At 49.9% G+C, this 18,788-nt stretch overlaps 1 protein-coding gene across 1 annotated transcript in view; it reads left to right on the top strand.

Moving 5' to 3' along the window:
• LOC119437479 (ribonuclease 3-like) overlaps nucleotides 1–18,788 on the top strand; it is a 179,434-nt gene that overhangs the window by 76,428 nt on the left and 84,218 nt on the right. Inside the window, 2 exon segments of the mRNA XM_049660036.1 lie at nucleotides 12,723–12,784; nucleotides 12,787–12,850. Of these exon segments, the coding sequence (XP_049515993.1) occupies nucleotides 12,723–12,784; nucleotides 12,787–12,850 (126 nt within the window).

Here is an 18,788-nt window from a genome sequence, read left to right as displayed (position 1 = left end):
ACCAGTTACTGTTGACGGTTATGCCGTTAGTGCTTTAGTGGACACCGGCGCAGACTACACGATACTAAGCGGCAAAATAGCAACGCAGCTGAAGAAAGTGATCACGCCCTGGCATAACTCGCAGATTCGGACGGCTGGCGGCCACATCGTTACTCCGCTGGGCGCCTGCACGACTAGAGTTGAGATTCAAGGATCTACATTCGTAGCGAGCTGCCTTGTCTTACGCGAATGCTCCCGCGACGTTATCCTTGGGGTTGACTTCCTGCAGGAGTACGGCGCGATTATCAATCTGCAAGAGCGTCGTATCACTTTCTCTGCCGAACGAGCAATCGACGTGCAAGATGGCCGACGGCGCGACGACGTACTTCGTGTTTCTGCTGACAGTGTAACGCTTCCTCCACGTGCCAGTGTCCTCGTCGACGTCACATGCTGTGGCTTACGCGATGGCGAAGCGGTGGCCGAAAGTAACTTGGAACACCTACTGAAACAAGGTGTTTGTGTGGCTCGCAGTGTTATACAGATTCGTGCTGGTCATTCGCAATTGCTTGTTACCAACTTTAGCTACGAGCACCGACACCTGTTCCGCGGCACTTCGTTAGCGTTTGCAGACGCAATAGCAGACGTTAACAACTGTTTCACGTCAGAAGTAGTGGAGACAGCAGACACGTCTCTGGGCCATCTTGACATCAATTCTGAACTGTCCACCGATAGCCAGACAGCACTGCGCAAGCTCTTGCTTGAATTCAGGACCTGCTTCGCACATTCTTCCAAGGTACGCCAGACTTCCATCACTAAACACAGGATCATCACGTACGACGACGCACGCCCGATACACCAGCAGCCTTACCGCGTGTCGGCAAGAGAACGCCAAGCCATACGTACGCAAGTCCAAGAGATGCTTGACGATGGCGTCATCGAACCTTCCAACAGCCCGTGGTCATCTCCGGTCGTTCTTGTCAAAAAGAAAGACGGAACGCTACGCTTCTGTGTCGACTACCGCAAGCTCAACAACGTGACTAAAAAGGACGTGTACCCGCTGCCGCGTATCGACGACTCGTTAGATCGACTACGGCGCGCCCAGTACTTTTCTTCTCTCGATTAAAAAGCGGGTACTGGCAAATCGAGGTAGACGAACGCGACCGCGAGAAAACAGCCTTTGTGACTCCAGATGGGCTCTATGAATTTCGAGTGCTTCCTTTTGGCTTGTGTTCAGCCCCGGCTACTTTCCAGCGAATGATGGACACTGTCCTTACTGGACTGAAGTGGCAGGCCTGTCTTGTGTACCTGGATGATGTGGTCATCTTCTCTGAAACGTTCGAGCAGCATCTTCACCGCCTACGGAGTGTGCTAGAAGCCATCCGATCGGCAGACCTCACACTTAAGCCCGAAAAGTGCCACTTTGGTTACGAAGAGCTCAAGTTCCTCGGTCATGTAGTAAGCGCCAAAGGGGTCCGACCCGATCCAGACAAGCTTGCCGCTGTGGCCGCGTTTCCAGCTCCTGCCGATAAGAAGGCCATCCGGCGCTTCCTGGGTTTGTGCGCCTACTATCGCCGGTTTATTAAAGGCTTTTCGAAGATAGCGGAACCCCTGACACGCCTTACAAGGGACGATACGCCATTTGTGTGGCATAATGAGCAACAGGCGGCTTTTGCTGAATTACGACAGCGCCTTCAGTCAGCACCCGTTCTTGCACATTTTGACGATGATGCTGATACTGAGGTGCATACCGACGCCAGTAGCATTGGCCTTGGCGCAGTGCTCGTCCAGCTTCAAGATGGAGGGGAAAGAGTTATAGCGTATGCCAGCCGCTCCCTGTCCCGTGCCGAGGCGAATTATTCGACTACGGAGAAGGAGTGCCTCGCGGTCGTGTGGGCGATCATCAAGTTTCGCCCCTATCTCTATGGTCGTCCCTTCAAAGTAGTGACGGACCACCATGCCCTCTGTTGGTTGGCAAGCATGCGCGACCCTTCAGGACGACTGGCACGGTGGAGCTTGCGGCTACAGGAATTTGACATCACCATCGTTTATAAGTCTGGCCGTAAGCATGAAGACGCTGACACGCTGTCCCGCGCACCCATTGATCCTGCCAGTCAGGAAACAGAGGATGATGACGGCTTCCTGGGCGCCATTAGTTCGTCGGACTTGAGCAGACGGCAGCGTGACGACGGTGAGATTCGACCGATCATCGATCATTTAGAGGGTCGCGACACAACCATACCACGCCATCTGTCCCACTCGCTGACGTCCTTCTGTCTGCGAGATAACGTGCTGTATAAGAAGAATGCTCGTTCGACCAGCCGTGCTTACCTCCTGGTGGTTCCAAGGGACATGCGCGACGACGTCCTCTTCGCTTGCCATGACGAACCGACATCTGGTCATTTAGGCTTTTCACGAACACTCGCTAGAGTAAGCGAAATGTACTATTGGCCCGGGCTTTCGGCAAGCGTCAAACAGTACGTTAAAGGCTGTCGTGAATGCCAGCGCCGCAAGACACCATCCGTTAAACCGGCTGGCTTACTTCAGCCAATTGAAGCACCTCACACGCCTTTCGACCAAGTCGGCATGGACATTCTCGGACCGTTTCCCCTTTCTGCCGACGGCAACAAATGGGTGATCGTCGCGACTGATTATTTAACACGCTATGCTGAGACGCAGGCGATCCCACGAGCCACGGCCTCAGAGGTAGCGCACTTCTTCATGCGCCACATCGTCTTGCGTCACGGTGCTCCCTCCACTGTAATAACTGACAGAGGGACAGCATTCACAGCGCAGCTTATGGACGAGGTTTTTGAATTGAGCAACACCAGGCATCGCAAGACGACCGCGTACCATCCGCAGACCAACGGACTTACCGAGCGACTGAATAAGACGGTCACAGATATGCTCGCAATGTACATAGACGTTCAACACAAAACATGGGATCGGATCTTGCCTTACGTGACCTTCGCGTATAACACCGCCGTGCAAGAGACGACGCGCTTCACGCCCTTTCGCCTTCTCTACGGTCGCGAAGTCCAGACGATGCTGGACGCTATGCTGCCGTGTCAAGACGCTGACCTATTGACAACTGACGCCGAGGAATTTGCAGAGCGTGCTGAGGAAGCCCGGCAGCTCGCACGGCTGCATATCGGCCAGCAGCAGCAGGCAGACGCACGACGCTACAACATCCGCCACAGGGACGTGTCCTACAACCCCGGGGACCAAGTTTGGGTGTGGACCCCCGTTCGCCGTCGTGGTCTCTGTGAAAAACTGCTAAGCCGGTATTTCGGTCCGTATAAAGTGCTCCGCCGCGTCAGTGACGTAAACTACGAAGTTGTTCCGGACACATCATCGCAGACACGGAGTAGGACACAAGACAACCGAGCTCAGACATAGTTCATGTTGTGCGCATGAAGCCGTACATTGCGCGTCCGTAACTTTTTTTGTTTTCGTTTTTTTTTTTGTTCTCTCATTCCCTTCTTTGTTTCTACTTTTCATTTATCTTTGGGAGATTGCTTCTTCGTTCATTGACTGTGCCGGCGTGACGGCTACTTTTTTTTTGTGTACTTTCGCTTTGCCTGCCTTCTTCGTCGTTGTCTTCTACGCCTATTTTTTTTAGCATCGAGGCGATGCTTTTGTTCGGAAGGGGGGATATTGCCACCTGTAGGTAGTGGGTCGAGGGCAAGAGTGGGTCGAGCCAAGAGAAGAAAGAAGACCGCGCGCCCCCTTCTCTGCTCGAGCCAGCCCCGACGGTCGCGTCTTCCGAGAGCCAGCTGCTCTAGGGGTTATTAAACCTTCAAGTTCACTTCTAGAGGCTCGTGACAATATTATGTCCACTGCAGGACGAAGGCCTCTCCCTGCGATCTCCAATTACCCCTGTCTTGCGCTAGCGTATTCCAACTTGCGCCTGCAAATTTCCTCACTTCATCATCCCATCTGGTTTTCTGCCGACCTCGACTGCGCTTCCCTTCTCTTGGTATCCATTCTGTAACCCTAATGGTCCACCGGTTGTCCATCCTACGCATTACATGGCCTGCCCAGCTCCATTTCTTCCGCTTAATGTCAACTAGAATATCGGCTATCCCTGTTTGTTCTCTGATCCACACCACTCTCTTCCTGTCTCTTAACGTTAGTCCTAAGATTTTTCGTTCCATCGCTCTTTGTGCGGTCCTTAACTTGTTCTTGAGCTTCTTTGTTAACCTCCAAGTTTCTACCCCATATGTTAGCACCGGTAGAATACAATGATTGTACACTTTTCTTTTCAACGACAGTGGTAAGCTCCCAGTCAGGATTTGACAATGCCTGCCGTTTGCACTCCAACCCAATTTTATTCTTCTGTAAATTTCTTTCTCGTGATCAGGGTCCCCTGTGAGTAATTGACCTAGATAAACGTACTCCTTTACAGGCTCTAGAGGCTGACTGGCGATCCTGAATTCTTGTTCCCTTGCCAAGCTATTGAACATTATCTTTGTCTTCTGCATATTCATCTTCAACCTGATTCTTACTTTTTCTCGATTAAGGTCCCCAGTCATTTGCTGTAATTTGTCTCAATTGTTGCTGAACAGGACAATGTCATCTGCAAACCGAAGGTTGCTGAGATATTCGCCGTTGATCCTCATTCCTAAGCCATCAAGCGTTATCAAGCGGGGGCCAATTGAGGCGCATCCCGCTGACATGTCCTTGTGCATGTGACTCAATTCCAGGAGGGAGCAACACTGTTTGCACAGAAATGTAACTATGGCGCTCTAAGCATGGCTGCTGTGTAGCCGCTTGGGTGACAGTTCTCTATGATTAAGCTTGGCAAATGGCCATCATCACACACAGCAACAGTTGAAGCAGGGGAAAGCACCTCAATCCACAGTTTTATGGATATAGTTAGGCTTGAACAAATAGTGCTTTTTTGGTTCGAAGCGAATTCGAAGGGAATAGTAATTCTTCTTGAATAATTTCGAAGTGAATACATACTTCGAATAGTAGCAAATAAAGAAAAAAAATATGGCAGAAGGCTAAGGTCTGGGATTTATTCAAGGAAAGTAAACAACTTGATTATTTATATTTACGAAAATATACAAATTTTCATGCAGAAACACTAGCTATTCCTCATGCTGGGGTTTGAGGTGCTCCCTTCTGCAGCTTACAATGGCACCTGTTGTGAAAAAAAGCCTTTCACTTGTCTGGGTGGCTGGTATCGAAAGATACCTATGGGCAGCTGCAACCAGGGTTGGGTAAAGGTGGCTGCCCTTGCTTTTCCACTGCACAAAGGGGTCTTCGGACCGGGAAAGAAGGGGGGCCTTCAAGTACCCAGCAACCTCATCCAAGATTGTATGGCTTCACTGATGATGTGCACGCGAACTGAAGTGTGTAAAAGCACTCCACACAGAGTCCCCTGATGGGTCTGCAGAGCAGGTGCTGTTCTCACTTGTTGCTGTACCATGTTGATCAACTGGCACAGTCTCTTCTGCTGCTGTTGTGAGTAGAGTGAATGCCCATTGCTTTGCGAGTCGTTCAGCATAACAGACATCTTTGTATCTAGGATCGACCAACATTGCCAATGCAGGAAGGTGTGACATCTTGATATCAGGAACCTCGTCTTGATGCTACGTAAAAGGCTTGAGGCAAGCAATGCTGCCTCACCACCTTCGGAAACATGTTCAGCTAGAACCACCTCGGTACACTGCAACAGGGGAATGACTTGTGACAGCGTGGGATATCTGTCCCGAGACAGTTCAGTTGTGGCATGGTGAAGTGGCTTCAAGACTTGCACTGCTGCATTCATATGCTTCCACTCACTTGCGTTCAAGTTTGGAACTGCGTCAGATTCTGAAGTTCTACAGTGATGACCGTACGGAGCTTCACGAGCCTGGCCATCATGGCATGCTCACTGTTCCATTGTATCGGGACATCTTCTATAACGTCGAGAGGGTCCCAGCTGCATGTTTCTCTGAATTTCCTGAAGCCGTCCTCGGGCCTTGGCACTCCGTTTGTAATCTAGCAACAATCGCTCTGGCTTTAGCACAGAGCTGCAAAAACCCTGACACTTCTCTTTTGGCATCACTGACACACAACTGAAGGGTGTGTCCGAAACACTGCACACCATTCCAGGACGACCACGCTACTGCAGAAGTAAAATTCCTTCCTTTAGCTATAACGACGAAGATCAATCACCACAGTATTGTGGGCTGGAAGTTCCCACTCCTCGATGACACCTGCGATAAATAGCTCCAGGTTTGCTGCATTGTGAGAGTCTGTCATCTCTGTGCAAGCCAATGCATGCAGTCACTGTCCATGACGTGACAAGTTACTCAAACGTAGCTGTCATTTGCCCGTGATGTCCAACCATCAGTTGTGATTAAAAGCGGCTCCACTCCGCTTGAAAAAATGTCCCGAGCTTCTTTTTCACCTTCTCTTTGCTTGATGCATAGAGGTTGTCGGGATAAAGGGGGGGGAAGCCACGGCTCTCTGCCTCGGCACACCGAGCCCTGCGGTTGGCGCATGCCTGTGCATCAACCAGGGTCTGGTACAAGCTCGAGGAAACAATAGACGACAACCACGCGTACACTCGGAAAGCATTTATTACGACTGCAACTAACACTTCGAGCAGGCCAGCTAGCTATAGTTGACATCGCTGATAGTTCCCTCGAAGAGAATAATACGCTAGGTAAAGAAGGGCTTCCGACTTACCAACTGGGCAATACGGGCGGCCGCGGCGATGCCGCTTCAAGAACGCAGTTGACTAGCCACGTGCAGGAATACGGGAACGGCAGTGGAGACTTCCGCTATCCCCGCTGGCTGGGGACCAAAAGAGACCCGGGTGATGTCAGCGGGATCTCACGTGACCCACCCGGTGGCGCTGATAGTGCTTGCGATTCCCGTGCGCTGCCCACGGAAGGAAAGTTTCCCCTCTCTCAACTCTCCCTGGTGCGCATGCGCCTGACACGACGTTCACTGCGCGTGCGGCGGTCATGGGACCCGAGGATTCCCACATCCCTCCACCCTTAAATGTTGCCCTACGGCGGAGAAATCACTGGAACGACGGCATTGACAAAGTATCCGGGCAGATGCGATGGTAAACTCCGCAGGAAATGGCAGAATCCCCGTTGATAGGCCGACAGTCCTGTGTGGCAGCCGCCCAGATATGGCAGCTGTCACAGTGGTTGACGATGACGAGGGCTGAAGATGGCTTGCCCCCAAGATGCGTGCCGCAATGTCCACCCGAGAACAGCGGTCAAAACTTTCTCGAAACGGCGCGCTGCGCCGGCACGTTGAACCTTGCACCGACGCATCCTCGTGGGAGTGTATGATGGTGGGCATCCTTCATTGTGGCTGCCATGTGCTACTGCACCGGGCCGCGAACAGGGAGGGGCCTCCGCTGCAGTTTGAGGCCGAGACAGCAGGCAGGGACGTGGACAATGGCAGCAATAGAAAGTCCAGCGGCTTTACTTGTTCTGCAAAGTCGCGCAAAATGCACTCCACAAACACTTAGAATTAAGGCAGTAGAGGCCGCCGCAGGCGTCGAGCGTCTGACACGATGCTGAACCATCCGTCTACCGCATAGCTTTATGCGGCAAACGAAAAAAAAAAACAAAGAAACAATCCAGTTCGTTTGAATGAGTTATTCGCTTCTACCGATTTTTCCGGTCCGATCCAGCGTGGAAGTGGGCGATGCTCGTATGAACAAAGCGCTCTATGGTGTCCCGCGATTTCTGTTTTTTCCGCCGCAATATATTGAGCTCATCTGAACAAAGTAAGCTTTCTGTTTCGAACGAGGTTTCTCCGAAGCTCGGCGAGTATAGTAAACCTAGCGAATCCATTTGCACCCGCTAAATGTCACGGCATGGTCCGTCTTCGAACATGCGACCGGCAGCTCCGAAGGGCCTTAGGCCAAATCACGTCCATGACAGATACCAATGCCACAAAAGACCCATAAAGGGTTCCAATGAGCCGCCGTGAGGAGATGCAGGCCTAGCTAAGTGTCCCCACTCGCTGCTCAACCCGCAGCTTCCGAGCCGACACCTGAGACTGCGCCCCCTTGACGTCCTAGCCAGCGTTTCCGGTGCTCGGCTCCCAGAGCCAAGGTACAGAAAGGAGGCTATTTACATATGTACAAGTAAAATCGGCCACCGCGACGACTGCTGCACTCACTCTCTTCGGGCATACGCTTAGGAAAAACGCGCTACAAATCTCAGCGTCTACGTATGAGTTCGGTGACACTGGTGCAAGCGTTAACTCGCACTCAAGAAGCACATGCCTAATCTAGCTAGGAATCACGCCTTTGGGTGAGGCCTAACGCTGGTGCGGACAAAGTGCTCCTCGCCCCGAACCGATCGTCGTCCCGTTTTCCAAGAGCTTGCCCCACGTTGGGAACGCCAAAATGTCGGGATATGGGGGGGGTTGCCACGGCCTTCTGCCTCGACACATCGCGCCCCGCGGTTGGTGCATGCCTGCCCATCAACCGCGGTCCGGTACAAGCTCGAGGAAACATAGACGACAACCACATGTACACTCGGAAACATTTATTACGACTGCAACTAACACTTCAAGCAGGCCAGCTATCTATAGTTGACATCACTGATGGTTCCCTCGAAGAGAATAATACACTAGGTAAAGAAGGGCTTCCGACTTACGCAACTGGGAAATACGGGTGGCCGCGGCAAGAACGTGGTTGACTAACCACGTGCGGGAATACAGGAACGGCAGCGGAGACTTCCGCTATCCCCGCTGGCTGGGGACCAAAAGAGACCCGGGCGATGTCAGCGGGATCTCACGTGACCCACCCGGTGGCGCTGATAGTGCTTGCGATTCCCGTGTGCCGCCCACGGAAGGAAAGTTTCCCCTCTCTCAACTCTCCCTGGTGCGCATGCGCCTGACACGACGTTCACTGCGCGTGCGGCGGTCATGGGACCCAAAGATTCCCAGAAGTCCTGGAATATGGCTCTCGAGAATGTTGTCCGAGACGGCACAGCATAATCCGGCATAGCAACTTCATCATGTCGAGGAAACCCGGTTCTTCAACAATGTTGTAGGGGTGCATACCACGAGTTACGAAGCGAGCTATCATTTTTGTCATCTGTTTGTCATCTTTGGGGCCGACGCTTTCATTTTCGGCTTGAAACTGCCGCTATGGATGGCTGTTGACCACTTGCCTTGCTTGCCCCCTTGAGCTTGGATGACCTTTCGCGATGCGTCCCGCTTCTCTTGGTAGTCCTTGTGAAAGTCCGGATGTCTCCTTAAATGCGTTGCTAGGGTTGTTGTTGTACTTGTTGGGGTCTTCAGGACTGCCTTGCATTTAAGACATCGAGCTTCGGTTCCCGGTGGAATTTTTACAAAAAAAGTTCCAAATCGGATTGCTGGCTGCAGGCAAGTCCCCCATGGTGCTCTCTGGAGTGGTCGAAGGCGGCTGGGATTGATCAATGCCGCTGCGGCAAAGACAGAGTTGCCCTCTAAACGCAATCGACCACACCACCACGCTGACGAGATGGGTTTTGTACGCCTTTGTTCCGAGTATAGTTCTGTTTTCCTGGCTTGGTTTGGATTGGATTGGGAAAAGTATTACTGAATCCAAAACCGAAATTTCCGAAAAACGCCTTCTCCCTGCCGCGTGTGGCTATTCGTTTAGCCGAATACTTCGAAATTTCCGAATAACATATTCGAATCGAAGTGAATATCGAATAGCACATTATTCGTTCAACTATTAAAAAATATCAAATATTTGCACAAGCCTAGATATAATGCTTTGCTGCTTTCCTGAAACAGGGTGCACTGAAGTTCACCTACACTTTGTCATGGTCGAAGTTTTCATTCTGGGGAGCATAGAAGAGCTCCTCTTTGTTGGAACCAAAAACATGCAAGGGTGCTCTTCCTTAAGCCATACGTTTTGATAATCGCCCGCCATGGTGGCATAGTGGCTATGGCATTGCGCTACTAAGCCTGAGGGTGCGAAATCAAACCACGGCCGCCACGGTGGCATTTTGATGGTGGTGAAATGCAAAAACAGCCGTGGACCATGCATTGGGTGCATAATAAAGAACCCCAGGTGGTCAAAATTAATCTGAGTCCCTCGCTACGATGTGCCTCATAATCAAATCTTGGATTTGGCACATAAAACCTCAGATTTTTTTTTTTTTCTTGTGATAATGTGCTCTTTGTCTTGAGCAACATATTGAAGGATTGCTGCTTTCGTGCAAATAAAAGTGCCATGTACGTTCCGTGCGTCATTGTTTCACATTAATTCTGCTCCATTATATGATTGCTCTCTGTGGCTTGAAATGTCAATCTCATCATCTCGTCACACTTCACAAATTTTGAACTGCTCCTTTAACTGCATGGTGACAGGAATACGAAAATGAATCACATGGTAAACATGGCGAGTGATTCCCAAATAAGCTGATTTGCCAAGCATCACTACCTGCCTTAGAATCCCAACCTTTGCTTCCTACCTTCTGGCCTACTTCTAAAGCGGTAGCTTTCTTAGCTCATTCCTCAGTTTGTGTTGCCATCGCCATCCACAGCACCGACCTTGGCAGTGCACCAAGATCGTTGTCATCATCATCATCAGCCTATATTTATGTCCACTGCAGGACGAAGGCCTCTCCCTGCTATCTCTAATTACCCCTCTCTTGCGCTAGCGTATTCCAACTTGCGCCTGCGAATTTCCTAACTTCATCATCCCACCTGGTTTTCTGCCGCCTCGACTGCGCCTCCCTTCTCTCGGTATCCATTCTGTAACTCTAATGGCCCACCGGTTATTCATCCTACGCATTACATGTCCTGCCCAGCTCCATTTTTTCGACTTAATGTCAACTAGAATATCGGCTATCCCCGTCTGTTCTCTTTGATCCACACCGCTCTCTTCCCGTCTCTTAATGTTAGGCCTAACATTTTCGTTCCATTGCGCTTTGTGCGGGTCCTTAACTTGTTCTCGAGCGTCCTTGTTAACCTGCCCCATATGTTAGCACCGGTAGAATGCAATGAGTAGAATGCAATGATTGTACACTTTTCTTTTCAACAACAGTGGTAAGCTCCCAGTCAGGATTTGACAATGCCTGCCGTATGCACTCCAACCCAATTTTATTCTTCTGTAAATTTCTTTCTCATGATTAGGGTCCCCTGTGAGTAATTGACCTAGATAAACATACTCCTTTACAGACTCTAGAGGCTAACTGGCGATCCTGAATTCTTGTTCCCTTGCTAGGGAACATCCTTTGTATCCTGCATGTTAATCTTCAACCCCACTCTTAAGCTTTCTCGGTTAAGGTCCTCAATCATTTTTTGTAATTCGTCCCCATTGTTGCTGAATAGGACAATGTCATCTGTAAACTGAAGGTTGCTGAGATATTCACCGTTGATCTGCACTCCTAAGCCTTCCCAGTCCAAGAGCTTGAATACTTGCAACACAACTCGCAACCCCACTCTAAGCATGCAGTGAATAACATTGGAGAGATTGTCTCTCCTTGCCTGGACCCCTTTTTTGATAGGTATCTTTCTACTTTTCTTGTGGAGAACCAAGGTTGCTGTGCAATCTTTGTAGATATTTGCTAAGATATTCATTTATGCCTCCTCTACTCCTTGATTCCGCAATGCCTCTATGACTGCTGGTATCTCTACTGAATCAAATGCTTTTTTGTAATCTATGAAAGCCATATAGAGAGGTTGATTGTACTTCGCAGATTTCTCTATTACCTGATTGATGACATGGATATGATCCATCATAGAATATCCTTTGCTGAAGCCAGCCTGTTCTCTTGGTTGGCTGAAGTCAAGTGTTGCCTTGATTCTATTGGAAATTATCATGGTGAATATTTATACAATACTGAAAGTAAGCTAATGGTCTATAATTATCGTTGTATGTTTGTGCAAATAGAATGTTTCCATTGGTGCAAGCACGTGCGCTTCCACGAATGAGAGAGGAGAGTTTCGATCACGTGATGCAAAGCTCGGTTCCCTGCACACCACCAGATGGTGTCGCCGTGCATGCATCATGGGTGGCAGAAGTCACCGATTGTGCCTGCAATATCGTGGAAATTTTGCCACGGTGCAGTCATGCCTCGCTTTTTCTTTACACTGCAATGTCATTGAAGAAGCAGGAACCCTATTGACCCCCAAGCAATTCGGCGAGCTCGAGATTGGGAGTGAAGATGCCCCGCCCGACAAAACAGTTTGCCTTGCGTGCCCTGGAGGCAGCAGCAAGGCGACGTAAGCAAGGGGACTTATAGGTTCAAGTCGCTGAAGCAGAAGTGAAGCAACATTGATGCAAGGACTCTACAGTTAATTACCACAGCGAACACCTTAAGTGGTCACGTGACCTACACATACCCGTCGTGTGATTTTTTAAATCTCTGTTCATACAATTGAACTTTTCACTTCAAGTGAAAGGAAATACAGTGGCTGCATCGTGAGCATGCCATGAAAAACTGATTCCCTTTATTTTCATTCAAGTTGAATATAAAATTTCATTGAATACCCCCATCCTATTTCTTTAATAACGTTATCTTGGCTGCAACACCTTCATTCCTCATTCGATGACCCAACGGCCCACGTGATGGGAAATTTATGCTGTCAGATGTAGTGCAGGCATGTGCAAAGTCAAATTATTCAGCAGGTGTGAATATCATGATTGAAAAACAAGTTTTTGCCCATGGAAATTCTTGAGCACTGGCTGAGACCTTGGGTGGGACCGAATTAACTGGAGTCAAATTAACGAAAATCAACTGTACATTTATGATGTCTGTGTACCAACCTTCCAGGTACCAGAAGGCGTGGCGAGACTACGTAAAGTTTCGCCATCTGCTTGCCAACAAGCCCAAAGTGCTTACACTGACCGGCACAAGCTACTCCAGAAGGAAGTCAAGCTTCAAGAGATGAGGCTCAAAAGGTGGAGCTGTGACGCTGCTTTGAAGTTTAGAGGCCACTGCTTCCAAGGTGGGACTGTTAAGGGGGGCTTCTTTGAAAGGGGTACAGGAGGAACAACGTGACATCAGTCACCACAGGGAATTCCTCATAGACCTCCCTTGCTCACCTCAATGAGGCGATCGGAGAGAGGGAGGTGAGTGTTATCAGGATATTTTGGCCACTTATACCAACCACACTTGATCACATTGGTGATGACGATAGCACTTGCACTTCATAGGCTCTCCAACCTGGCCCAAGTGGTGCCACATACACTGCTGGGCGGCACCGCTTACAAGAGCAAATGAAAAAGTGTCCAGTGCGCTCGGTTGCACCGGTGTGTTGTGTATGGGATACGGGCTACAAGATTGTGTCTCCTGTGCATTTGTTCGCACAAGCCTGTCGTTCAATGCCACAACAGCTTCAAAAACACTAAGAACTGATGCTCACTCATAAAATTCCACATATTTCAGGGCAGGTAGTGCAAAAAGAGGAGACAAGCGTGCAACACTGCTGTTGTTTGCAAAGTTAAGTAAGTTGCGCTTGTTTGCTTTCAACATGGCAAATTTTTACCATGTCACGCAGTCAATCGAAGGGGCTCTCGCGTGTCACTGGGGTCTTTTATTAAAGGGGACATTGAGGCTCATAGTCTCAGCTAAGTGCCACGCTGAGCACCGGCAGGCAGTGGCAGCTTCATGCAGGTGCAGCGAGTGTGTGGTGTGATGCGATATCACCACATGTTAAAAACGTAGAGGCAAAAGACTCGTCAAAGACTAAGAAAGCGTGAAGAAACTCCCATGAAAAGCCACTCACAAGTAGCAAGAGAGGTGCTTTTACCATCGTGTTGCACGACACAGCTGGGACGTCTCCGAGCTCCCGAAACCCATGACGAATTTATACCTCTTCCGCACAGACACTTTGGAATATGATCGGGTGCGAGCCTGATTGGGTGCTTCTACATGGGCCCTTTTGACCACGATTTTGCACGATCTGGATCCGTTGATCACGATCGTGGGCTGTCGTCTGCACCGTCATCCTGAGTGAGCTCAACCAACTCAATCCGGATTGGTGGACCATGTAGCAGCGACCATTCTTGATCGCAATAGAAAAATTTGATCCGGATCAGGCTTGATCGTGATGAAAGTGCCCACGTTACACCGGTATTAAAGAACGACCGAAAGCCAAAGCAATTCAAACCACCACTCCTCCTCTCGCAACCCAACTCGCCTCTTCAAGATGTCACGCACTAAGGTCGGCATTCTTTTGACAAATGGGCTACCTTATGATACGCCTGTGCTAAAGCGCTCGACTGCTTGCAACTTGCTACTACAGAAATCTTACGATCAAGACGCATGTACAAACAGCCCCTGCATGCTATCAAGCAAACGCAAACATGAAAAAGCACAATGTGTGTCGCATGCGCAAATCAACCGGCACCCCATGTGCCACTCAAACACGTCCAAGTAGAGCTGGAGCATATTCTTGTCGTCAAGAGCAAACTGTCATGACTGAGCTACAAGGCGAAAGTAACAATGTTACCACAAAACAGCAAGCTGTCAGGAAAACAACTAACTTTGACAATCCGACTTACTTGATTCTGCGGACGGTGGTTATCGTGCCTCCTTGTGTGCCTTGTCATACCATTTACCCATTAATCTGCAAAACTTGTCAGGTGGCTGCAGGTCCCAGGTGTTTTTGTCACCATCGTGGCAGTTCACTATGCAACAGTACTGACCTCCTTAGCTACCTGGGCTTCATGCGGCCACTGCAACTATTGTGAAACAAAGGCGAGACGAGGAGCACGTTTGCAAAAGCTTGATCACGCGCCTGGTGGTGCCAGTGCACTGGCCGATGGTGACGCGGCTCTCTGCTAGGGGAAGGAGCGGCGCTTGCTTCTGGCAGCAAACTTGAGGTTGGGAGCCCCATAGAGTGGCATTGTCACCTAACTTTGCCATCCTAATGCCCACAGGTGAAGTGCACTGTCAAAATTTTGACTGGGTCTCGGCAACCACAACAACGAACCGATTGTCAAATGACTGTTGCCCTCTTACTGCAAGGCAACACCCCCTTACCCTCTGACTGCTGCATCCTCTGCCAAATGCATTTGCTCCTCTAGATCAAAAGCCCATCTCTTCAGAGATATGTGGCAGCAGCATGCCATCTCACAAAAGTGTGACTTCACGCGATGTGCACTCCCTGCACTGAGAGGCAGAATTTCTCCCTCGTATGAATACCCCTTTAGGATGAATGACTGATGGCTTATTTGCACCTTGTCGAGGCTAATTGTCAGCCTGCACTACAAATGCATTGCAGCACCTCCGCACGTGCACAACATGGTTCTCAAAAGTTTTAGAGTACACCAGAACATTGTCGAAAAATGTCATCGCAAATTTGCGATTGATTCTGTTCGGCACTCTGATTCCGTTCGGGACCCTGTCCATCAAGGTTTGAAATGTGGTTAGTCTTCCTGCCACACTGAAGGGCATCCTAGTGAATTCAAATATGTCCTGGTGGCTGCTGAAGGCAGGTTTTGTGAGTTTTGCGAAGCACGTGCTCCCAGTGATAAACCCAAGCATGGAGCACGCATGTGCCACTCTTTCCTTTGTTGCCTATCCCCTGCCCTTCCCCTCATTCTTGCCTTTAAGTTAATGAGCAAAAAATAAATGCTTACTTTCTGCATGGTAAGTAACATGGACCACTTCTTGTCAGAGGCGGCGCGGCCGCCACCAAAGTGACAGTGAGGTCCTCATTACAAACCATAATCTGGAAGAAGACTTGGGAGAGATCAAAAACTTCAGAACCATTTTGCTCGACCAAGTTGTGCTAACATCCAGTCCATTCGCGGCATAAGATGCACACATTGGTGCATACTAGTACCATACTTTCCGGTGTATAAGACGCTGTTTTTTTCTGAGTGTTTCGTCGGTGCGTCTTATAGAACGGTGCAACTTTTTTTTTTTTCTGGAAAAACTGCCGTCAAAATCGGATTCGATGTTATGGCCATGCAAAGTGCGCTGGTTGACTTAATTGCTACGGGTTCTGTGCACACTATCGAGGTGGCGGGTACGTTCTTCTCGTGATGGAGTTCCCGAGCTCGTTTTTGTTTGTTTTTTTTTTTGCCATTTTGTGGGGGGTGCGAATTATAGACCGGAAAATACGGTAGTCAATTTCAAGGTGGCAGCATCCCGATTTTTTTTTTTTTGGCAACACTGGGACATTTTCCCCTGTTCTAGCAGGTCATTGATGCAGTCCATGATTATCTATTCCTTAGCATTGACTGGGTAGAGCTTGCATCTAACCGGCGGACTGTCTCTGGACTCTGTATGATGCTGGGCAAGGGTACTACATCCGTGCCTTATTGTGAAGACTCCGCTAAAATCTTGAAGTCTTTGTAATGTGTGGGTCCACGTCTTCTACTGAAGTGTGCCTGTCCTGCTGGATGGTGATGCTGTTCAATATAGAGACTCAAGTTGGTTCCTCTGCAAAACTTCATAAAGACTTATCATATTGACATTATCATCATCATCAGCCTATTTTTATGTCCACTGCAGGACGAAGGCTTCTTCGATTTTCAAACAACGATTTTCAAGCTCCGCACATATGCAAAACATGTAAACCAAGCAGCCGCGCGTATCCGAGAATCGAAGCGTGCGACTGCGAGTTATGCATCTGTTTAAATTTACGAACGTTGAATGGTTAATGTCCAAGTACCCATGATCTTCGCATGAAGCAGAAGAAGTAATAATTAAAAAAAATGTCTCAGTTTCGCCCGAAAGGCGAAGCATCAATTGCGATAGCAAATTATTAGAGAGCTATAAGAAGTAGGGATAGTAGTTTTATCGACTGCATAAACTTGACACATTTGCTTACTAACTGAATTAACAAGCGTGGTGTCAACGCGCACAAGCAAACATGAATAGACTCGATGACCGCAGACAACCACTGTCAAAACACGGCTCGTTCGTTCGTTCGGTCTATCGCTGCATCGGAAACTGAGCGGCGTAAGCACAGTGCCTACAAAGGTCAGAGCCGTGTGGAGATCGCTTTTAAGATATGGTGCGCGCGACAACGCCGACAGCCGGCACAGGCGCAAACGCATTTGTTGGCAGAGTAGAACCGCGTCCTCCCCCCTCCCTCCTGTGCTGCCTTCCCGCTTTGCTCCTTTCGCGTGGGAGATTGTGTCGCCAGTTCGCCTTGCGCCCGTTGCAAGATACGCATTTGGTGCCGCAGCATAGCGTCGCCCCCCCTCCATCCCTCCCTCACGTACCTCTACGGCCATTCGCGCGACGAAGTTGCGTTTGCTCTCCGTGAAGGTGCGCGTCCCCCGCGCTACAGTGTACTAGAATGTTTTACCACCCGCGCGCTTTCACTCGCACATACGGCGCGCGGCAACGATTTTATCACCCTTGGACTCATGCTCCACGTCTCATACTCCTCCTCCTCCGCATCGCCCTCGTTGATCCCTCTTCCTCGGTGGGCGCACCTCGTTGAGAAGCGTGCTCGCTGCTGCCCTTGTCGGCGAGATTTTCCCGCGAAGCCGCATTATAACCTGTATTTCGTCTCACGTGGCTGCACTGTTAGTGGTATGCGTATACATGGATGCTATGGGAAAATTAACGGAAGTGTGAAAAGACCATATTGTTACACGGCTCTGCACAATATGCTACATGATGAGGAAGAGGAACACGAGCTGGGGGGCTGAAGAAGACGACGCTTCAGTGACTGACTGGTTGTGTCAATCATTGTCAATCATGTAAATATTGTAAATATATTTTCCGTCTTGCTTCTTCCCTCTGTCACATATTTGGTGGAGGTGCTGGGTGTTGTGCACGACGGAGCTCCGCAGTGGACGTAGCCTGGTCACTAACAACATGACGTGCTGGAGCCGGTGCAGGGACAGCCACCATGCCGACAGGAGCAACCACTACCCGAATGCCGACAGTCATCTTGTCCCAGCCCCGCACCCAGGCACGTTTTCCGGGACCGACAACCTTGACGTCGATGAGTGGCTCCACATGTACGAGCTTGTCAGCGCCCATAACAAGTGGGATCCAACTGTTATGCTGGCAAACATAATTTTCTACCTGCAAGGCACGGCACGGGTCTGGTTTAGAAACCACGATGAAGAATTGACTAGCTGGGAGCAATGCAAGCAAGAGCTCCGCGAGTTATTCGGCAAGCCTGTTGGCCGTCAGCGAGCTGCGCAAAAGGAGCTTGGGTCTCGCGTCCAGACGTCGACCGAATCATACCTGACATACATCCAGGATGTTCTGCCCTTTGCCCCAAAGTTGACGAGCGGATGTCGGAAGAAGACAAAGTGAACCATGTACTGAAGGGCATAGCGGACGACGCTTTTCATCTGCTCGTATATAAGAATTTTTCCACCATCGACGACGTCATTAATGAATGTCGACGCTTCGAAGAAGCAAAAGTCGTCGCTTCGCACACCAATTCACGCGTCTTCCAAACACAGCTGCTACGTCGTCGTGCGAGGATCTTCACTCTCCGCTTCAGCCGCCTACGTCTGAGAGCCTCGTTCGTGTCGTTTGGCGAGAGATCGAAGCCACGGCACCGGTTTGCTTCCAGACCTATGCTACCGATTCTCGACCGACAATTTCCCTCGTGCAGTCTGTCGTACGCGAAGAGTTGGCGAACCTTGGCATTCAGTCTGTCTGTTCCGTCAACCGATCGGATACCTATGCCTTCCCTACGATCCCTGCTTCGCGACGCCAGTACCCCTCTCGGCCTTTTCGCAACCCAGCTGAATGGCGAACATCCGATGACAGGCCGATTTGCTTCAACTGCCGACGCGTTGGCCACATTTCCCGTCACTGCCGCAATACCTGGACGTCATCGCAATATCGGTCTGCGTCCCCGCCTTACCGCCGCCCACCCGGTACTCAACCACCACCGGAAGATTCCAC

The sequence above is a fragment of the Dermacentor silvarum genome, chromosome 1 (genome assembly GCF_013339745.2).
Source record: "Dermacentor silvarum isolate Dsil-2018 chromosome 1, BIME_Dsil_1.4, whole genome shotgun sequence".
Lineage (NCBI taxonomy): Eukaryota > Metazoa > Arthropoda > Arachnida > Ixodida > Ixodidae > Dermacentor > Dermacentor silvarum.
This window is presented reverse-complemented; position numbering and strand designations above follow the sequence as displayed.